Source organism: Hemicordylus capensis, chromosome 4 (assembly GCF_027244095.1).
Source record: "Hemicordylus capensis ecotype Gifberg chromosome 4, rHemCap1.1.pri, whole genome shotgun sequence".
Taxonomy (NCBI): domain Eukaryota; kingdom Metazoa; phylum Chordata; class Lepidosauria; order Squamata; family Cordylidae; genus Hemicordylus; species Hemicordylus capensis.
The window spans coordinates 242,631,754-242,647,472 of record NC_069660.1 but is presented as its reverse complement, the minus strand read 5'-3'; the positions used below and the strand labels follow the sequence as shown (position 1 = coordinate 242,647,472).

The 15,719-nt window shown below is 43.8% G+C and overlaps 1 protein-coding gene across 5 annotated transcripts in view; it reads left to right on the top strand.

Annotated features, from left to right (window-relative positions):
* The window catches only part of EMILIN2 (elastin microfibril interfacer 2), a 64,330-nt gene that overhangs the window by 24,307 nt on the left and 24,304 nt on the right, over positions 1–15,719 (top strand). For all 5 annotated transcript variants that reach the window (XM_053243336.1, XM_053243335.1, XM_053243333.1 and 2 more), the window contains exon 3: positions 13,538–13,713. In XM_053243336.1, the coding sequence (XP_053099311.1) occupies positions 13,538–13,713 (176 nt within the window). The remainder of the gene's footprint in view (positions 1–13,537; positions 13,714–15,719) is intronic.

The window sequence follows — 15,719 nt, the reverse complement described above, 5'->3', positions numbered from 1 at the left end:
AATACGTTAAGGTAACTAATGTGGGACTCAGGAGTCTAGTAATCTAGCTTTCAGAGCCACTATTGCAATCCTTAAGGCCGTTCATGAAGCTTTCAGCACATTTGCTATTCAGTGCCCTTGATGCAATTTCCTTTGTCACAGCTGCTGGTACAAAGAATGCCTGTGTTCAAACTGACATGATTAAAAGAAAGCAGTAACATTTAAAATGGCTATGATGATGGCGACCACACCCCTCCTGCACACTGCTGGCTTTGTGTGCTGGCTTTGTGAGGCAGCCTCCCCACCCTTCTTTGTTTCCACCTTTCGTCGTGAAGAGACCAGGTTAGCGCCCCATGCTCTGCTCCTCTAACCGCATGCTTGGGAAATCACCACCAGCCATGCAGTCTCATCATTCAGTAACAGCTTTGCCATCCACAATTGGCACTAGCACCGCCACAGAAACCAGCCAGACTGGGGATGGAAGTAGGAAAGTACTTGCAAAGTTGTGGGCAGAGTCAGAGACGGGAGTGTTCATGGACCTCTGGGCCTCTGACCATGTCTAGTCACAGTTGCAGCAGCAGTTCAGGAACGAGACCACCTTCAACTGGCTTTCTAGGCAGATGGTGCAGAGGGGCTTCCAATGCACCAGGACACAGAGCAAGGAAAGACTCCAGCACTTAAAGAAGAATTTCAAGGAGGTGACCACCCACAACAAGATGTCAAGAGTGGAGCCAAGAACCATATCGCACTATGACCAATTAGTATCAGTCCTCCTGAATAGGGGGAACATTACACCCGAGAGCTCAGGGCAATGGACACCCCATCCCGGAGAAGCAGAAAAGGGCAAGCCAGATGGCACAACCGACCAGCATGCCAGGGAGCAGCAGGCCCCTTGCACATGGAGCTATTCTCACCACCATCTCATCAGCCACTTCTTCCTCTGCCTGTCCAGGTATTTCCTCGGCTGCCACAGCCATGGTGCGGCATGCAGTGATGTCAAAATTACAGCCTTGGGCCACAGAGGTTGCTCTAGGGTGGCAAGCCAGTTACGTGGGCCTCCCCTTCCTGTGGAGCACATGGTTGGAGCTGCTGCCACTGAAGCTTCCCTGGAAAGTTAGAGTTCAGTGCACCTGTGCTTGAGTGGGTTGTGGATGCCCAGAGACAGACACTTTAGTCTGCACTGTACCACATAGACACTGAGAAGGAAGGTGAAAAGACACAAATCGTGGCCCTTTAACACCTAACACCCACCCTATATATGGAGTTGAAATACAGTCCCCATAAGCCAAAGGTTTAGGAACCTTGGGTTGATTGTTGTGCTTCAGTGATACTGATGGAGCCCAGTCCTTTTAGGCCTACCCATAATATGAAGGGAATATTAATATTTACAGCAGGGATCTTTACTTCCAGACTGATAATCACTGTTAAAAAAATACGTGGTTTTTTAAGTTATGTTGGGGCAGAAAGGGAGTAAATGCAAATACTTTCGGCAGCTTCTAGAGATTCTTATCTCTCCCTTAAGAACAATCTTGTGGCGATGGAGGCATTCCTCCAAACACAACTGGTATACTGCTTCTAGACCACTTTAAAACAAGTTCAAGCTATGGTTTTTAACAACAGTTTTCTACTTCTTTTTCACAATTCTCCCTTCAGGTTCTCCAGGTTGTAACCCCCTAGTAGGGGTGTACACAAAACTGGTTTGACTCATTAGTTTGAGTCCAAACTGCACTCAAACCAAACCGGGCATGCTTGGTTTTGTGATCCCCCAAAAGGAGCCTGGCTCAAATTCGAGCCAGTTTGGGGGGGTTCTAGAGGTTTTTTTAACTCACCACCGGGTTTGGTGGTGGCCTTAGGGTTCTGCTGTGTCCACAGAGGGGTCTCCAGCAGTTCCTCCTCCCACTGCCAGCCTCCCTACTCAGTCTCAGAAGGCCCATTTTCGGGTCATTTCACCCCTTTCTGAGGTGAAAGCAGCCATTTTGGAGGCCGCCACACATGCATCCTGATCATTTGCATGGTCATGGCCCAGCCATGCAAATGTCCAGGGTGCATGCATGGCGACCTCAAAAATGGCTGCTGCCACCTCAGAAAGGGCTGAAACGACCCGAAAATGGGTTGAAGCAGCCCTTCGGAGACCGCGGGAGGGGTTCCGCTGGAGACCTCCTGAGATGCTGAAATGGTGGTGAGTAAAAAAATACAGTGATTTTTTCACTCACCAATGAGGAGCATGCGGCACAACTGAGGAACAGGAGACACGTCGATCACTTGCAGCTTGTGAGGGACCTTGTGGCCCAGAATGTGAAGAGTTGTCAGGCCACATGCGCCTTCGAGGACTGGACTACAATGAAGAACAGAAGCGGGTAGAAGACAGGAGGGTCTTCCAGGTGGTCTCCGAGCACACAATGCAAAAAGTGGCCATGGAGTGCTCTAAAGCCACATCTGAGAAGCAATTTGAGCACTACGTGACTTACCTCAGGATGGCTGATTTCATTGTGTGCTTGGTCAAGCATGCACCAGCTCATCCTCCTCAATACCACGAATACAATGAATATTTATACACTGCTTTTCAATACAAGTTCCCAAAGCAGTTTACATAGATATAAATAAATAAATAAAATGGCTCCCTGTCCCCAAAGGACTCACAATCTTAAAAAGAAACATAAGAGAGACACCAGCAACAGCCACTGGAGGCATGCTGTACTGGGGATGGATAGGGCCAGTTGCTCTCCCCCTGATAAAGAGAAACAGCACTTTAAAACGTTTTTTCTTTGCTGAGTTAGCAGTGGGAAGCAGCAACTGTACCAGCCACAAGTGCTCATGCAGGTACCTTACATGCCAGCACCTCTGGGGCTGGCCCAAGGTACCCCAGCTTTTGCACCACTGCAGGCACCATTCATGGGTCCACAGGCAGGGCAAGGGCCCTTTGGGCTTGCACATCAGCAGCCAATACAACAGGCCCCTTCCTCCCAGGTTCAAGAGCTGCAAAGACTGCTGCCCCACACCCAGAGCACGACAACAAAAGGAACACACATGTGTCATACAAAGCATGCTGTGGCCACCTGCACATTCCCTAGGAAAAAACACGGAAAGGTGAGAGGTGTACACCTATGCTCCTGCCTAGGTTGTTGTGGGAAGGGGAAAGGACTAAGTTGGAGCAACGGTGGTGGCAAACATACTCCTGAGTCTTCCTCAACCTCAGGTGAGGATTGAGGCACACATGTAGAAGAGCAGTTTCTTGAAAAATGCCAACCTAAAATTATTTGCAACACAACTTTAATTTCTGTTTTTGTGCACTAATCAATTTCTGTTCTTTAAGCCATCATTGCTTGTGGTGGTTGCACTCAAGTTGTTTTCACAAGAAGCTACAAAAGCTTTTTCAATGGGCATTTCAGTTTCCAGTGCAGAAATTGTTGTTTTGTTTTGTTTTAAACCACCCCTGTGGTTGTGAATTCTGCAGCAGGGATGAAAAATTATTTGTGTTAAAATATTTCCTGTCTGCAAACACAGTTATAAAATGTTACACACTGCCTCTGGTCTTCATTCCAGAACATGGGATGGGGTGCTGCTGCCAGTGTATCACATGCAAAAGGTACTCTTGCTGCACTATGCAAATGTGTTTACTTGCAACTCATTTCCTGGTGTTCCCTCCACCCCCGCATCCAAAGGGTGAAGACTGCTCAAGTCTTTTGACAAGATATTCCCCTATTGGTGGTGGTGGGGGGCAGGGCCATGGAAACGGGGTCAAAGGTGCTGCAAGCGCCTACTTCCCCCCCATGGATTGTGGTTGGCTTTTTGCCCAACACAAAGGGTATAGATTTGACCAGTTCTTCAACTGCTTACTTGCCAATTGTGGGTGGGGAATTCCAGAGGGAGAAGCTGGCCAAGTCTTGTGACTGGTCGATTACCTGTAGTGGGCGAGGGCTGGCAGCACTGTGCAAAGGGCACAAACTTCAAAAATGCTGCAATCACCTGGTTCCCTATGTGCAGTTTGTGCCCCAACCAAAGGGGAGGAACTGGGGAAGTGCTGCAACAGGGCAATTACCCATTGCAGGAGGTGTAGCATTATCCAATATCCAAAGGGGAGAAACTCGGTAACAGTTGGAAACTTCTCACTCCCCCATTGGGGTTGTGGGAGTGGAAGCATGCAGAGGGAACAAACTTGCCAAGAGCTGCCAGTACTTGCTTTCTCATGGGGTGTGTGAGCTGCTTGACAAAAAAGGAGGAAATTTAAAGGTTCATCAAATGCTTTTCCACACATTGTGGGGGGGGGGATGTCCCCAACTAAAAGTAGATGAGCTGGGTAACTGCTGCAACAGAGAACCTCCCCATTGGGCTTGATGCCTGCATTTTCTTTCCCACCCAAAGGTGAGAAACCTGACAAATGTGCTTGCTTCCCGGAGGGGTGGGGGGTGGGATTCAGAAACACCAAAAGGGGAGAGTCTTGTGCACTGTGGAAGCAGCAAGATGCTACAGTTCTCCAGAAAGTGCTCTCTTCACGCAAACCCTCTGACCCAAAGCAATGAGTGCAGCAGGGCACTGGGAGGTTCAGCATACAGATTTCCAAAGTGGGTGAGTTAGAGTCCCTGCATGGAGGGCACACCATGGGGCAGAATGTTCAAGAGCTAGTTGGCTCTTTTTTGTGTGTGCTCGCAGCTGCGCAAAGCATCCTCACACATAAACACACACACACTTACTCCAGTACAATAAACAGCATTCTCCAGCTCCCTGCATCCTCTGCGGATACACCAACTCTTCCTATCTGCTATTCAAGGAACTCACAGGGCACACACAGCCACCCACGCCCTCCTCCGCAGTGGGGGAGGCACCTAGGACATATGCACTGTAAAGTCTCCAAAGTGGTGACAGGCAACATCCACTTGCTTTTCATCCAGTGAAAAACATTTGAGCAAATGGCAAGCATGGAGAAGGAAGCCAGAATGAGATTAGAGCAGAGGTGGATGATACTGCACATTCTTGGACGTAGGGGGGCAGCTGCTGCCTGCAAGGAAGCTGTGAAGTTCAGTGCTGTCGTCATGAGACGGAACAGATTGCTTGCGCACTCGAGATCTGCCAGTGCAAAGCAGTGAAGGAGCAATCTCATCCTTGATATACCTTCTACAGGAGGACTTGTCTGTGGTCAGGAGGTGGTCATTGCTAAGACATGGCAGCACCTGACAGTCCATAGAAGATGTGTCTGAGTGTGATGACCAACTGTTCATGGGCAGCTTCATGGGCCCCTGCTAACTGAGCAAAGAGACGCCTTTTAAAGAGGTGATTCTCTTATATTTAGCAGGGGGAGAGAAAATGGCCCTATCCAAACCCAGCACAGCATCCCTCCAGTGGCTGTTGCTGGTATCTGCCTTATGTTTATTTGGACTGTGAGCCCTTTGGGGACAGGGGACATTTCTATGTAAACCACTTTGAGAACTTTGGTTGAAGAGTGGTATATAATTATTCGCTGCCGCCGCCGTCGTAGTAGTTTCAGAATGTCCAGACCTTTGAGTTCTTGGCAAATGAAATGGAGACAGTCCTCTACTGCCAGGCCACCACCATTTGCTACTGCGGAAGTGGCTGGCCATCAAGTGAGAATATCTGAAGTTGTTCTGCTGAATGGGCTGTTCCTGGAGGATGTTGTTCGAGTGGGTAACCCCCAGGCGGTGGTTACCTGCCTGGCAACATGGCTCTGTGGTGAATCCCACAAGGGCAACATGGGGATCCTCACAGCCAGAAGTGAGAAGCCATTTTTCTGGGTGTTTAAGCTCAATGTGATAAGCAGATCCCCCCCCCCCCCGGGAGAATCCACTTACTGGTTTTAGGCTCCCATCCAATGGCAAGGAATAGGTTAGCACTGCAATCACTACCGAGGGGAGTCCCCACAGCAGCCCTTTTAAATGTAGCAATCACAAACTACATTCATAAATCCCCCCCCCCGTCTCTTTTGAGTTTGGAATTGCATAAAATGCTGGTCACCTCCTCCTTACCAAAGGTAGTAGCTTTGCCAGACACCACCTTTCCAGGCAGGTAACAGAAACACCCAGCTGCAATTAATTTGTATGAGAGACTATCCCTAGGCTATGGGAGTCGCTGTGTGGAAATGGCATGGCATTGTTCTTTCTGGTGGACTGTCCCTTCTCCCACCACCTGACCAACAACCCACTACCCCTTTGCCCCAATTTCTCAATTGGTGTTCAGCATCCCTCTCCCAAGACCCCAATTTAGTCTGGAAACGTACCTCACCATCCTGAGGTATCAATAATTGTGCTTATGCATGACCGTGTCATTTAAGAGTTCTTGTAATGTCAATTGTGCAAGTGGTGTGAGGAAATGGTTAAAATGTCTTTGCTGTGCCGAAGGCGGGTGATCAGTGCCAAAAAGGCATGATCACCCTAAGCACGCCCCCTCTAACATTGCGGCCAATAGTTGCCACTTTACTGATGTGCTGACACCTTGTCTGCAATCTGGTGACAAGAACGGAATGCAGCTTGCTGGAATGCAGTCTGAGTGGACTAGGAAGAGGGAGGGGTCCAATGTGCAGAAGCCAGAGGTTGCCAAACCTCAGTTGATCAATTGTCTGTGGCATGATTCCCAGCTTCACAGATTAACCACAGCTTCATCTACCCAAGGTTTGACGCACTGTGTCCAAAGGGGGCCAATGATTCCTCAGGAGGTCTGTAGATGGATCTTGAGACTGTCAGAAAATGAGTGTCAAAGACAAGGCAGAAAAATAGAATAAGAGGTTCACTTCCAAATTAGTATTTATATATATAAGCACTAGTACCTCTTGCTTGTGTATATCTGTAGCTTTATTTATTATGCAAGGAAGCGGATGAGATGGTCAAGCACCTTGTATATTGTTGTAAAAACATCACACAAACTGATTACAAGGCAAGACACAACAAAGTTGCTGCAATGATCCACTGGAACTTTTGCAAGAATTACAAATTGCCAGCAAGCAAGAATTGGTGGATTCATCCAATTGAGAAGCTCACAGAAACTGAAGAGGTTTTGTTTGTTTTTTTTAGTACAAACGGATAGGTATTTAGTGCACAATACTCCTGATTTGACCATCATTGAGAAGAATCGGGTTCCGATAACTGATATTGCAATCCCAGGGGATAGATGAGTCGATGAAAAACAATTTGAGAAAGTAACTAAATACAAGGACCTACAGATTGAAACTGAGTGGCTCTGGAAAAAGAAAACAATAGTGGTGCAAATAGTAGTTGGTGCCCTTGGTGCAGTACCAAAAGAACTTGAACACCATCTTGACACCTTGGGCATCAATACTACTCGGGACAGCACAAATACTATATCTTTAATTTTTCTTTAGTTATCCTAGACCCTTGGAAAGGGCCCGATAATTTAAGTACCAAATCCAGTCAATAACATCTGGTAGACTGTGTGTAAATAGCATAATAAGAATATTGGAATAGATCTGTTGGAGGTAAATCATAATAGCAGTATTGGGCCTCTTCCTATCAGAACATAAGTGGAATTTTACCCTTAATTTCAGTTAGTGAAACAGTAAGCAAGCTAGCAGAAAAAAGGTAACATCAAAATGGAATTCATTTAAAATGATGACAAAATGGATTGTATAACATCTATATACATAATCTCTAAGGCGTACAGTGGCTAATCCTGTGTGTGGCAGCTCTTGCAAGAATTCACAAGCAGAAGCACCATGGTGATTGGGCAGTGGGGATTCCATATGCAGATAGGGAGGAGAAGCCCGTGATGGTTAAGGTCAGTTGGAATGCAACTGTTACTGGTCGGAAGATGTTCTTGATTGTAGAGGAGAGGAATATCTCTCTCTCTCTCTCTCTCTCTCTCTCTCTCTCTCTCTCTCTCTCTCTCTCAAAGGATAGTGGGCAGGGGTCTGCAAAGAGAGGGGTCATGAGGGAGGAAAGAGCACCTTGAGGAGAAGGAGGCTGCTGTTGTGTGAATTAGATGAGGAAACAAGATGAACAAGATCCATTAACTCAGGAAGGGACAGAGAGAGAAAGAGAAAGGGGAAGAAAGAGGGAAAGAAGGGATGAAGGAAAAGTGGGGGAAGGGAGGGGAAGAGAGAAAGAAGGAAGGGCAAGGGACAGGCTCAAACCTGTCAGTGGCCTGAGGGGAACGAGCTGCCATGGCAGTGCCTGTTGTCAGCAAGGAAGGGCCCAGTCAACCACTGCTGCTGTTTGGGGCTACTGAGGCCATTGATGGAGGGAGAGAGGCAGGCAGGCAAGAGATGGGCCGTGGCCTGAGGAGAATGAGAGGCCATGGCAGTGGTGGCAGCGAAGAAAGGCCCGGTCAGCCGCTGCTGTTGCTGCTCCTGTGGGGAGGAGCAGGAGCGGGGCTCGGGTGAGGAGGTCTCTGGGGATAGAGGGCTGCAGCTTGGCCTGTAGCAATGCTGCAGCCACAACCAAGGGGGTGAGGGGATGGAGTAAAGGGATGGAGGCGTAACCAAGATGTATGGAAGCAACCAGATTGAGAAGGAGGAGCAGGAGTGCTGCTCAGGTGAGGGTGGAGAGATCTCTGAGGTGAGGGGGTCTGTGGCAGGGAGTGAGGGGAGCATTCAAGTACTAGCACACCGATGTTCTGCGCAGGTTAAGCTAGTTTATAATAACTGAAAATCATGGTTTTAATGAACCATCTAGCAAACTAAATTATTTTTAAACCTGCTTTGGTTTTAAAATAATCCAGGTACATCAAATATGTAATTTGTTATTTATACTGTCTTCTCATATATGCAAACAATTAACCTAGCGATTACACCCAGTTTATTTCATCAATATATGCCTCTGCCATAGCTTTAATTTTAATGTCTTACAGACATTACCATCCCAGGTTTTTTGATTCAGTGTGCAGTGCAACTAATCACTATATATTTTTTTGTCATAATGGAAAAATATTGATCAGATTTAGTAATTCCAAAAAGGCAGAACTAGAGGGGAAATATGAAAAAGAAGAATACGTAATACAGACCTGTTCCAACATCTAGTGAGTTGGGATTTTGTAGAATGAGAAAATAATATCCAGCCCTTCAACCACTAATATGAGAAAGCTCTCAGGTCATTTGGCTCCTAGTAAGCATCAGGGCAGAACTAAGATTTGAGGCTGGACTTCTCACATCGCATCTTATCACCCTAGCCTATGCATCACACTACTTTCTGCCATGTCTGTAACAAATACACTCTAAAGCAGAATGTGGTAAGTGGCTCTCAATCTCAAATGAAAGTACTGAAAGTTCCTTTCCTTTCAATACCAAAAAGTTTAAATGAGTTTAAAAGTATAACACATAGTCTGCAATTTCCATTCTGTAATAACTCTTTTTCAAAAAGGAAGTTTAATTACTATTCCAGTGAATAAGCTGATTATAAAGGCTTGGGATCTAAACTTTAGATCCATATATTTACAAACACACATAAAAGAACTTGGAGTTGCATATAGTATCATACTTCTATTGTAATCTCTGTTGAACATCTGCAAAACCATTAGTAGTTATCATATATGTGAAAGTAGGAATGATATGCATCACGTCTATGCATTTTGACTCAGAAGTCCCACTGTGGGCACACTCCACAGTGGGATTTCATAGGCTACATGCATAGGTTTGAGTTGTTCGTCAAAGTGCATAGAACATATAAACAATCCATGTAATGGAGTAGAGAAGAATGGAAACATCTAAAATCCTGGCCACCCGTGAGTTTCCTGTTTCTATGTCTTATCTCAATATTCAACTACTTATTACTGTATATGTAATTTAGCTGAAATGACTTTTCTTTGAACTCATTGCCAGAATCAGTGGAATGCTCAGAGAGTTTTCTAAAGTGGTTAAAAATAATTAGAGGGTCACTTCTACCATAACAACATATAACTTTGAGTTAGCCCTGGTAAATCTAATTCACATGTACAAATAGATATGCAGACTGCAGTATCTGCACTGGGACAAGTGACTAAAATTGTGATGCATAAAGTCTTTTGAAATACTTATATTCTACCCATTCATTGCAAGGGCTTTAAATAACTTAAGTTTTCTAGCTGACAGCAGAGCATTCGAAAGTGAAATCTTAATAGCATTTTGCTCTTATCTAGAATACATTAGGTTTAAACAGCAAACTGGTTCCATTGATGAGTTAAGCAGTTCATGGAAATCAGATTAAAATGTCTACTTATGATACCTGCACTCTGATTTTCAAGAATAATTTAAGTGATCTAAATGCTTTAGTATCCATTCTGGTTTTTTCCTGATGAATATTGCCACCCCCACATTAGCAGCAATAAATAATTTAACCTATTATGCATCTCATCTTTCAAAAGCATCCACACTGCTTTGATCCAACAGATTTCATAAGTCAGTAACATCATATAGGTTATCAACTCTGTTCACTGCTTGTTCTGAATATTTTTACTGAAATAAAAATTCACCAGGCTCCCTCTTTTTTTTTTTTTTTTTTTTTTGCTTTTAGGCATCTAAATGATGGCGTGTTTTTATTTTAGCAGGTTTTTAATATTTAATAAACTGCTGCTTTTAGGGATTTCATGGTATGTTGTTTTTGTTATATTTTTAGTGCTGCTATTTTAGTATTATCTATTTTAACTGTATTTTTGTCCTTTTTTATGGTTTCTAAGTCATTTTGATCCAGCCACCTAATGGCGCAGCAGGGAAGTAACTTGCCAAGAGAACAAGAGGTTGCCAGTTCAAATCCCCACTGGTATGTTTCCCAGACTATGGAAACACCTATATCGGGCAACAGCGATATAGGAAGATGCTGAAAGGCATCATCTCATACTGTGCGGGAGATGGCAATGACAATATTCCTCCTGTACTCTACCAAAGAAAACCACATGGCTCTATGGTCGCCAGGAGTCGACACCGACTCGACAGCACAACTTTACTTTAAAGTCATTTTGAGTATCTTTTTCAGAACACAAGAGTACAAATAATAATCATCATCATCACATTTTGTGTTTGTTAGGAGCTGGAGTTCTAACTGGTTTCTAACGAGATAGAGTAATGAAGTTCATGAGTTCAATTCAAATGGCCTTCACAATCATATGAACTTTAGTCAAAACAAGTAATCAACACTTACTGTCTTTCTGGGTCTTATCAATTGTTGCTTTTATAACATTTGTTCATAGTGATTGTTCCTGAGCTGCAAAAATGAGACCTTCCGTTTCTTTCTTCAGTGTCCCCTTCTTTAACCACTGCCATGTTGTGCTATTGTTGAGTTTCAATTGTATGTCATTAAAGAACTGACCATGCAATCATTTGTTGTGCCATTTTTCTCGTCGATTCCTCATCTGCTGTTTTTTGTATTCATCCTTCGATTCCTTTATTTTCAACAATCCTGTCTTACTCACTTCCTGTAGCATTTCTTCTTGGCTTTCATTGATGTATTCTGCCAATGCTCATTTTTCTACTTTAACAGACTGTCTGACTTGCAACATTCCACGTCCACTTTCATTTCTTGGCAGGTATCAACATCACTTCTTGGGTGCAGGACATGATTGATGGTCATTATTTTCTTGGTTTTCCAATCCAGCGCATCCAGTTCTGCTGCTATTATTATTATTATTATTATTTACACAGTCAGACACGTGTTATTGACTGGTTTGTTTTATCCAGACATCAAGTCCTTCCCAAGGACCTGGGATGGCTGAATTTTATTAACAATATTGTTGCTGTTATTATTATAGATATCATCACAGAATATAGGCTGTTCCCAGTAAAGTTGCTTTTTGTAACTGGCTGATGGTGATTTCAGTGGCCCCTATGGTGTTGAGGTGATCTTCAATGTGTTTTGGAATTGCACCTAGGGCGCCAATTACTACTGGGATTATTTTGGTCTTCTTCTGCCAAAGGCTTTCAATTTCAATTTGTAGATCTTTGTATTTGGTGATTTTTTTCTATTTCTTTTTCTTCTATTCTGCTATCACCTGGTATTGCTATGTTGATTATTTTAACTTTTTTCTTTCTTCTCGACTACAGTTGTATCTGGTGTATTGTGTGGCAGATGTTTGTCTGTTTGCAGTCGGAAGTCCCATAATATTTTTGCATCTTCATTTTCTAAAACTTTTTCAATTTGATGGTCCCACCAATTTTTGGCTACAGGTAGCTTGTATTTTTTGCAGATGTTCCAGTGTACCATCCCTGCTACCTTGTCATGCTTTTGTTTGTAGTCAGTCTGTGAGGTCTTTTTACAACAGCTGATTAGGTGGTCCACTGTTTCATCTGCTTCTTTACAAAGGCGGCACTTGCTGTTTGTGGTGGATTTTTTGACTTTTGCTCTTATTGCATTTGTTCTTAGTGCCTGTTCTTGTGCAGCCAGTATTAAACCCTCTATTTCTTTCTTCAAGTTGCCATTCTTAAGCCATTGCCAGGTCTTGGTGATGTCTGATTTCCCACTTATATTGTGCAAATATTGACCATGCAGTGGCTTATTTTTCCATTTTTCTGCTCGGCTCTTGACTTGTTCTTTCTTGTAGGCCTGCTTTGTTTCATTGGTGTTGAATAGTTTCTCATTACTTATCATTTTAAGTGCTCTTCACTGTCCTTTATATATTCTTCAAGGCCTCTTTTCTCCTCTTCTACTGTTTGATGGACTTGCAGCATTCCTCTTCCACCTGAGCTGCTAGGGAGGTATAGCCTATCTACATCACTGCAGGAGTGCAGAGCATGATTGATGGTCATGATTTTTCTGGTCTTACAATCTAGCGTCTCTAGCTTTGCCTGTGTCCAGTCTATTATTCCTGCAGTGTATCTGATAACAGGTATAGCCCAGGAGTTAATGGCTTGTATGGTGTTCCCGCCATTGAGTTTGGACTTGAGGATTTTTCTAACTCTCCTGATGTATTCACTTCCAATTTTTCTTTTAACTTCAGTGTGTGTGATGTTATCAACCTGGAGAATGCCCAAGTATTTGTAATGTTCTCTCTCTTCCAGGTTCTTGATGTTGCTTCCATTGGGCAGTTCTATTCCTTCTGTTTTTGTTATTTTTCCTCTGTCCATTGCTATATCGCTACTGAATATATGGACAGTGTTTAGCAGTGATTCGATTTCTGATTGGGACTTTCCATACAACTTCAAGTCATTCATGTAGAGCAGGTGGTTTATTTTACTTGATGTTTTAGATGTTTGGTGGTATTATTATTATTATTATTATTATTATTATTATGTTATTAATTGAAAAGTTAATGTGTGTGTAATATCAAGATAATCACTTTTGTATCGAGAAATGTGCTCTATGTTTGTGATATCTATATTACTGTAATGGGTTTCTTCTGCCATTTATATTGACATCTGTTGGCCAGTTTCATAATGTGTGTATATATAGTGAAATATGTGCTTGCATTTTTCACACGTAACTGTGTACTTTTTGTGCTTTCCCCTGATATTTATTCCTATATCACTGAAGGATAACTTAATCTGATACTTTAAAACTTCAATAATTGTAATCGTGCTTCCTATTGTATGAGGGCATTATTTTGTTTCAAAAACCAAAATTGATAAAATAAGTTCCTAAGATTATTTTAATGCTTCTCTCTTCATTTCCCCCCCCCATTTTATTTATTGCAGATATCGTACAAGTTTCAGACCTAAATACACAATAGCATATAAGACAGTAACAGAACTGGAATGGAGGTGTTGCCCTGGGTACATGGGTATAGACTGCAAAGAAGACACAGCGCAAAAGCCAAGACAAGCTGTTTATCCAGCAGAACTACCACCAAATTATGCGAAGACAAGCTTGGGTAACTTTTTCTTTGCATCTTGATATGCATGACCCAGCAGAGCAATTTCCCCCCCTTCAGTATTTACATAGTACCTTCAGTATTCAGAGTATTCAGAGTATCTATCTCATTTATCAGTCTCATCAACCTTGTGAAGTAGGTCTTTGTTCTTCCCATTTCCTTTGTAGGCTGAATCAGGAGAGTAGGTCCTTACCTGCTCCTCTGCCACTCCATACAGCTTCCTGCTGTGGTGGCATGCCCACCAGCAACCCACGTGTGTTGATGGCACTCCCCCCAGCAGCCCATGTACGGCACTGTGACAGCCTGCACATGGTCTCCATTCATGCACGGCACCTATTTGCATGGTCAGCATGGTTGGAGGCCTTGTGCGTGCTGCCGGCATACCACTGGTACATGAGGGCTGCTGGGGGGAGTGACACCAGCTTGCTTAGTCTGCTGGCAGGTCGGGGCAGGGGGGTGCTCCACCACAGCAGGAAGCTGCATAGAGCAACAGAGGAGCAGGCAAAGACCTGTTGGCCTAATTTTTAAAGGTACCACTTGCTGCTCCCACCCTCCACCAGTAGAATCAATTCAACAGCCCACGAACTGGTTTGGCTTCGAATCTGTGCACAAATTTCGATTTGGTCACATCCCTAGAGACCATATTACGCCTATATTAAAAGAACTACACTAGCCACCAGTAAGTTTTCAGGCAAAATACAAGGTGCTGGTTGTAACCTATAAAGGCCCAAACAGCTTAGGTCCAGGGTATTTAAGAAAGCAACTTCTTCACTATGATCCCCATCACCCAATGAGATCATCTGGAGAGGTTTGTCTGCAGTTGCCACCAAATCATCTGGTGGCTAAACAGGGACGGACGGGCCTTCTCTGTTGCCGCCCTAAGACTCTGGAATTTGCTCCCTGCTGAAATAAGAGCCTCCCCATCTCTGACGACTTTTTAAAAGTCTCTTAAAACACATTTATTCACCCAAGCTTTTAAACTAGACTTGTGGTTTTAAATTGTTTTAAGGTTTCAATTTATTTCTATTTTGTTTTATGTTGCTGTAAACTTTCCAGAGACAGAAGTTTGGGGTGCTGTACAAATATAATAGATAGTTAAATATGTACCCTAGCTTCCCACTTCCTGTCCCCAACTCTTGCAGAAAGAACAAGCTGAATTAACTGAATAACCATCAACACACATGCTCTAATTGTATCCATTGCAAACAAGCCCCTCTCCGTAACTGATATGGAGAAAACCCCATTTTCCTGGGAAAGAATAAGAGGTGCTAACTGTAGTTGACCATTAATTGTTCAACAAGTGTTATGCGATGAGAGTGTTTACTGGAACTGATAGAAGAGTTTCAGCTTAGGGTTCATAAGCAATTTACCCACCAATGCCCATGAGGTTATTTTACAGTTAAATATTTGTAAATTTGCAGGTCCAGTGGCTGACATCCAGGGCATCCATCTAGGGATGCAGTGGCGCTAGATCTCTGCACAGATGGGCTGTTCCAGACTCAGCCAGTGTTCCCCCAAGCAGAAGAGTGCAAACACCAGGGGAGCAACTTTAGCTGCTTTCACTTGCCCCACTAAGTGCTTTTTGCCTTCAAAAAAATGACCCTAAGGGTCACACAGTCTCCAGCGATATATTTTTGGAAGGCAAAGAACATTTAAGTGGGCATAGGAGACCAGCAAAAATCACTCCCCCTGCACATGCACTTTGCTGCTCAGCAAAGTTCTGGCTGAGCCAGGAGCATCCTCTCTGCATGGGGACACAGCTCCCTAGATGGTTGCTCTGGATGCTAGCCAGTGATATTTTCAGAATACTTTATGGATGGTTCTTATTTTCCTTATTGTAGCAAAAGTTTTAAAAAATGCAAATGCTTGTCACTAGTTTGAATAATGGGCCAGTTCAGAAGATAATCTGACTGGCCATCCAATGTCCCACAGTGTGCCATCCCATTGCCACATAATTAAGTGGGAGAAGCGGAACATCTAAACTCCTGCCTAAGTGATCAAGCAGA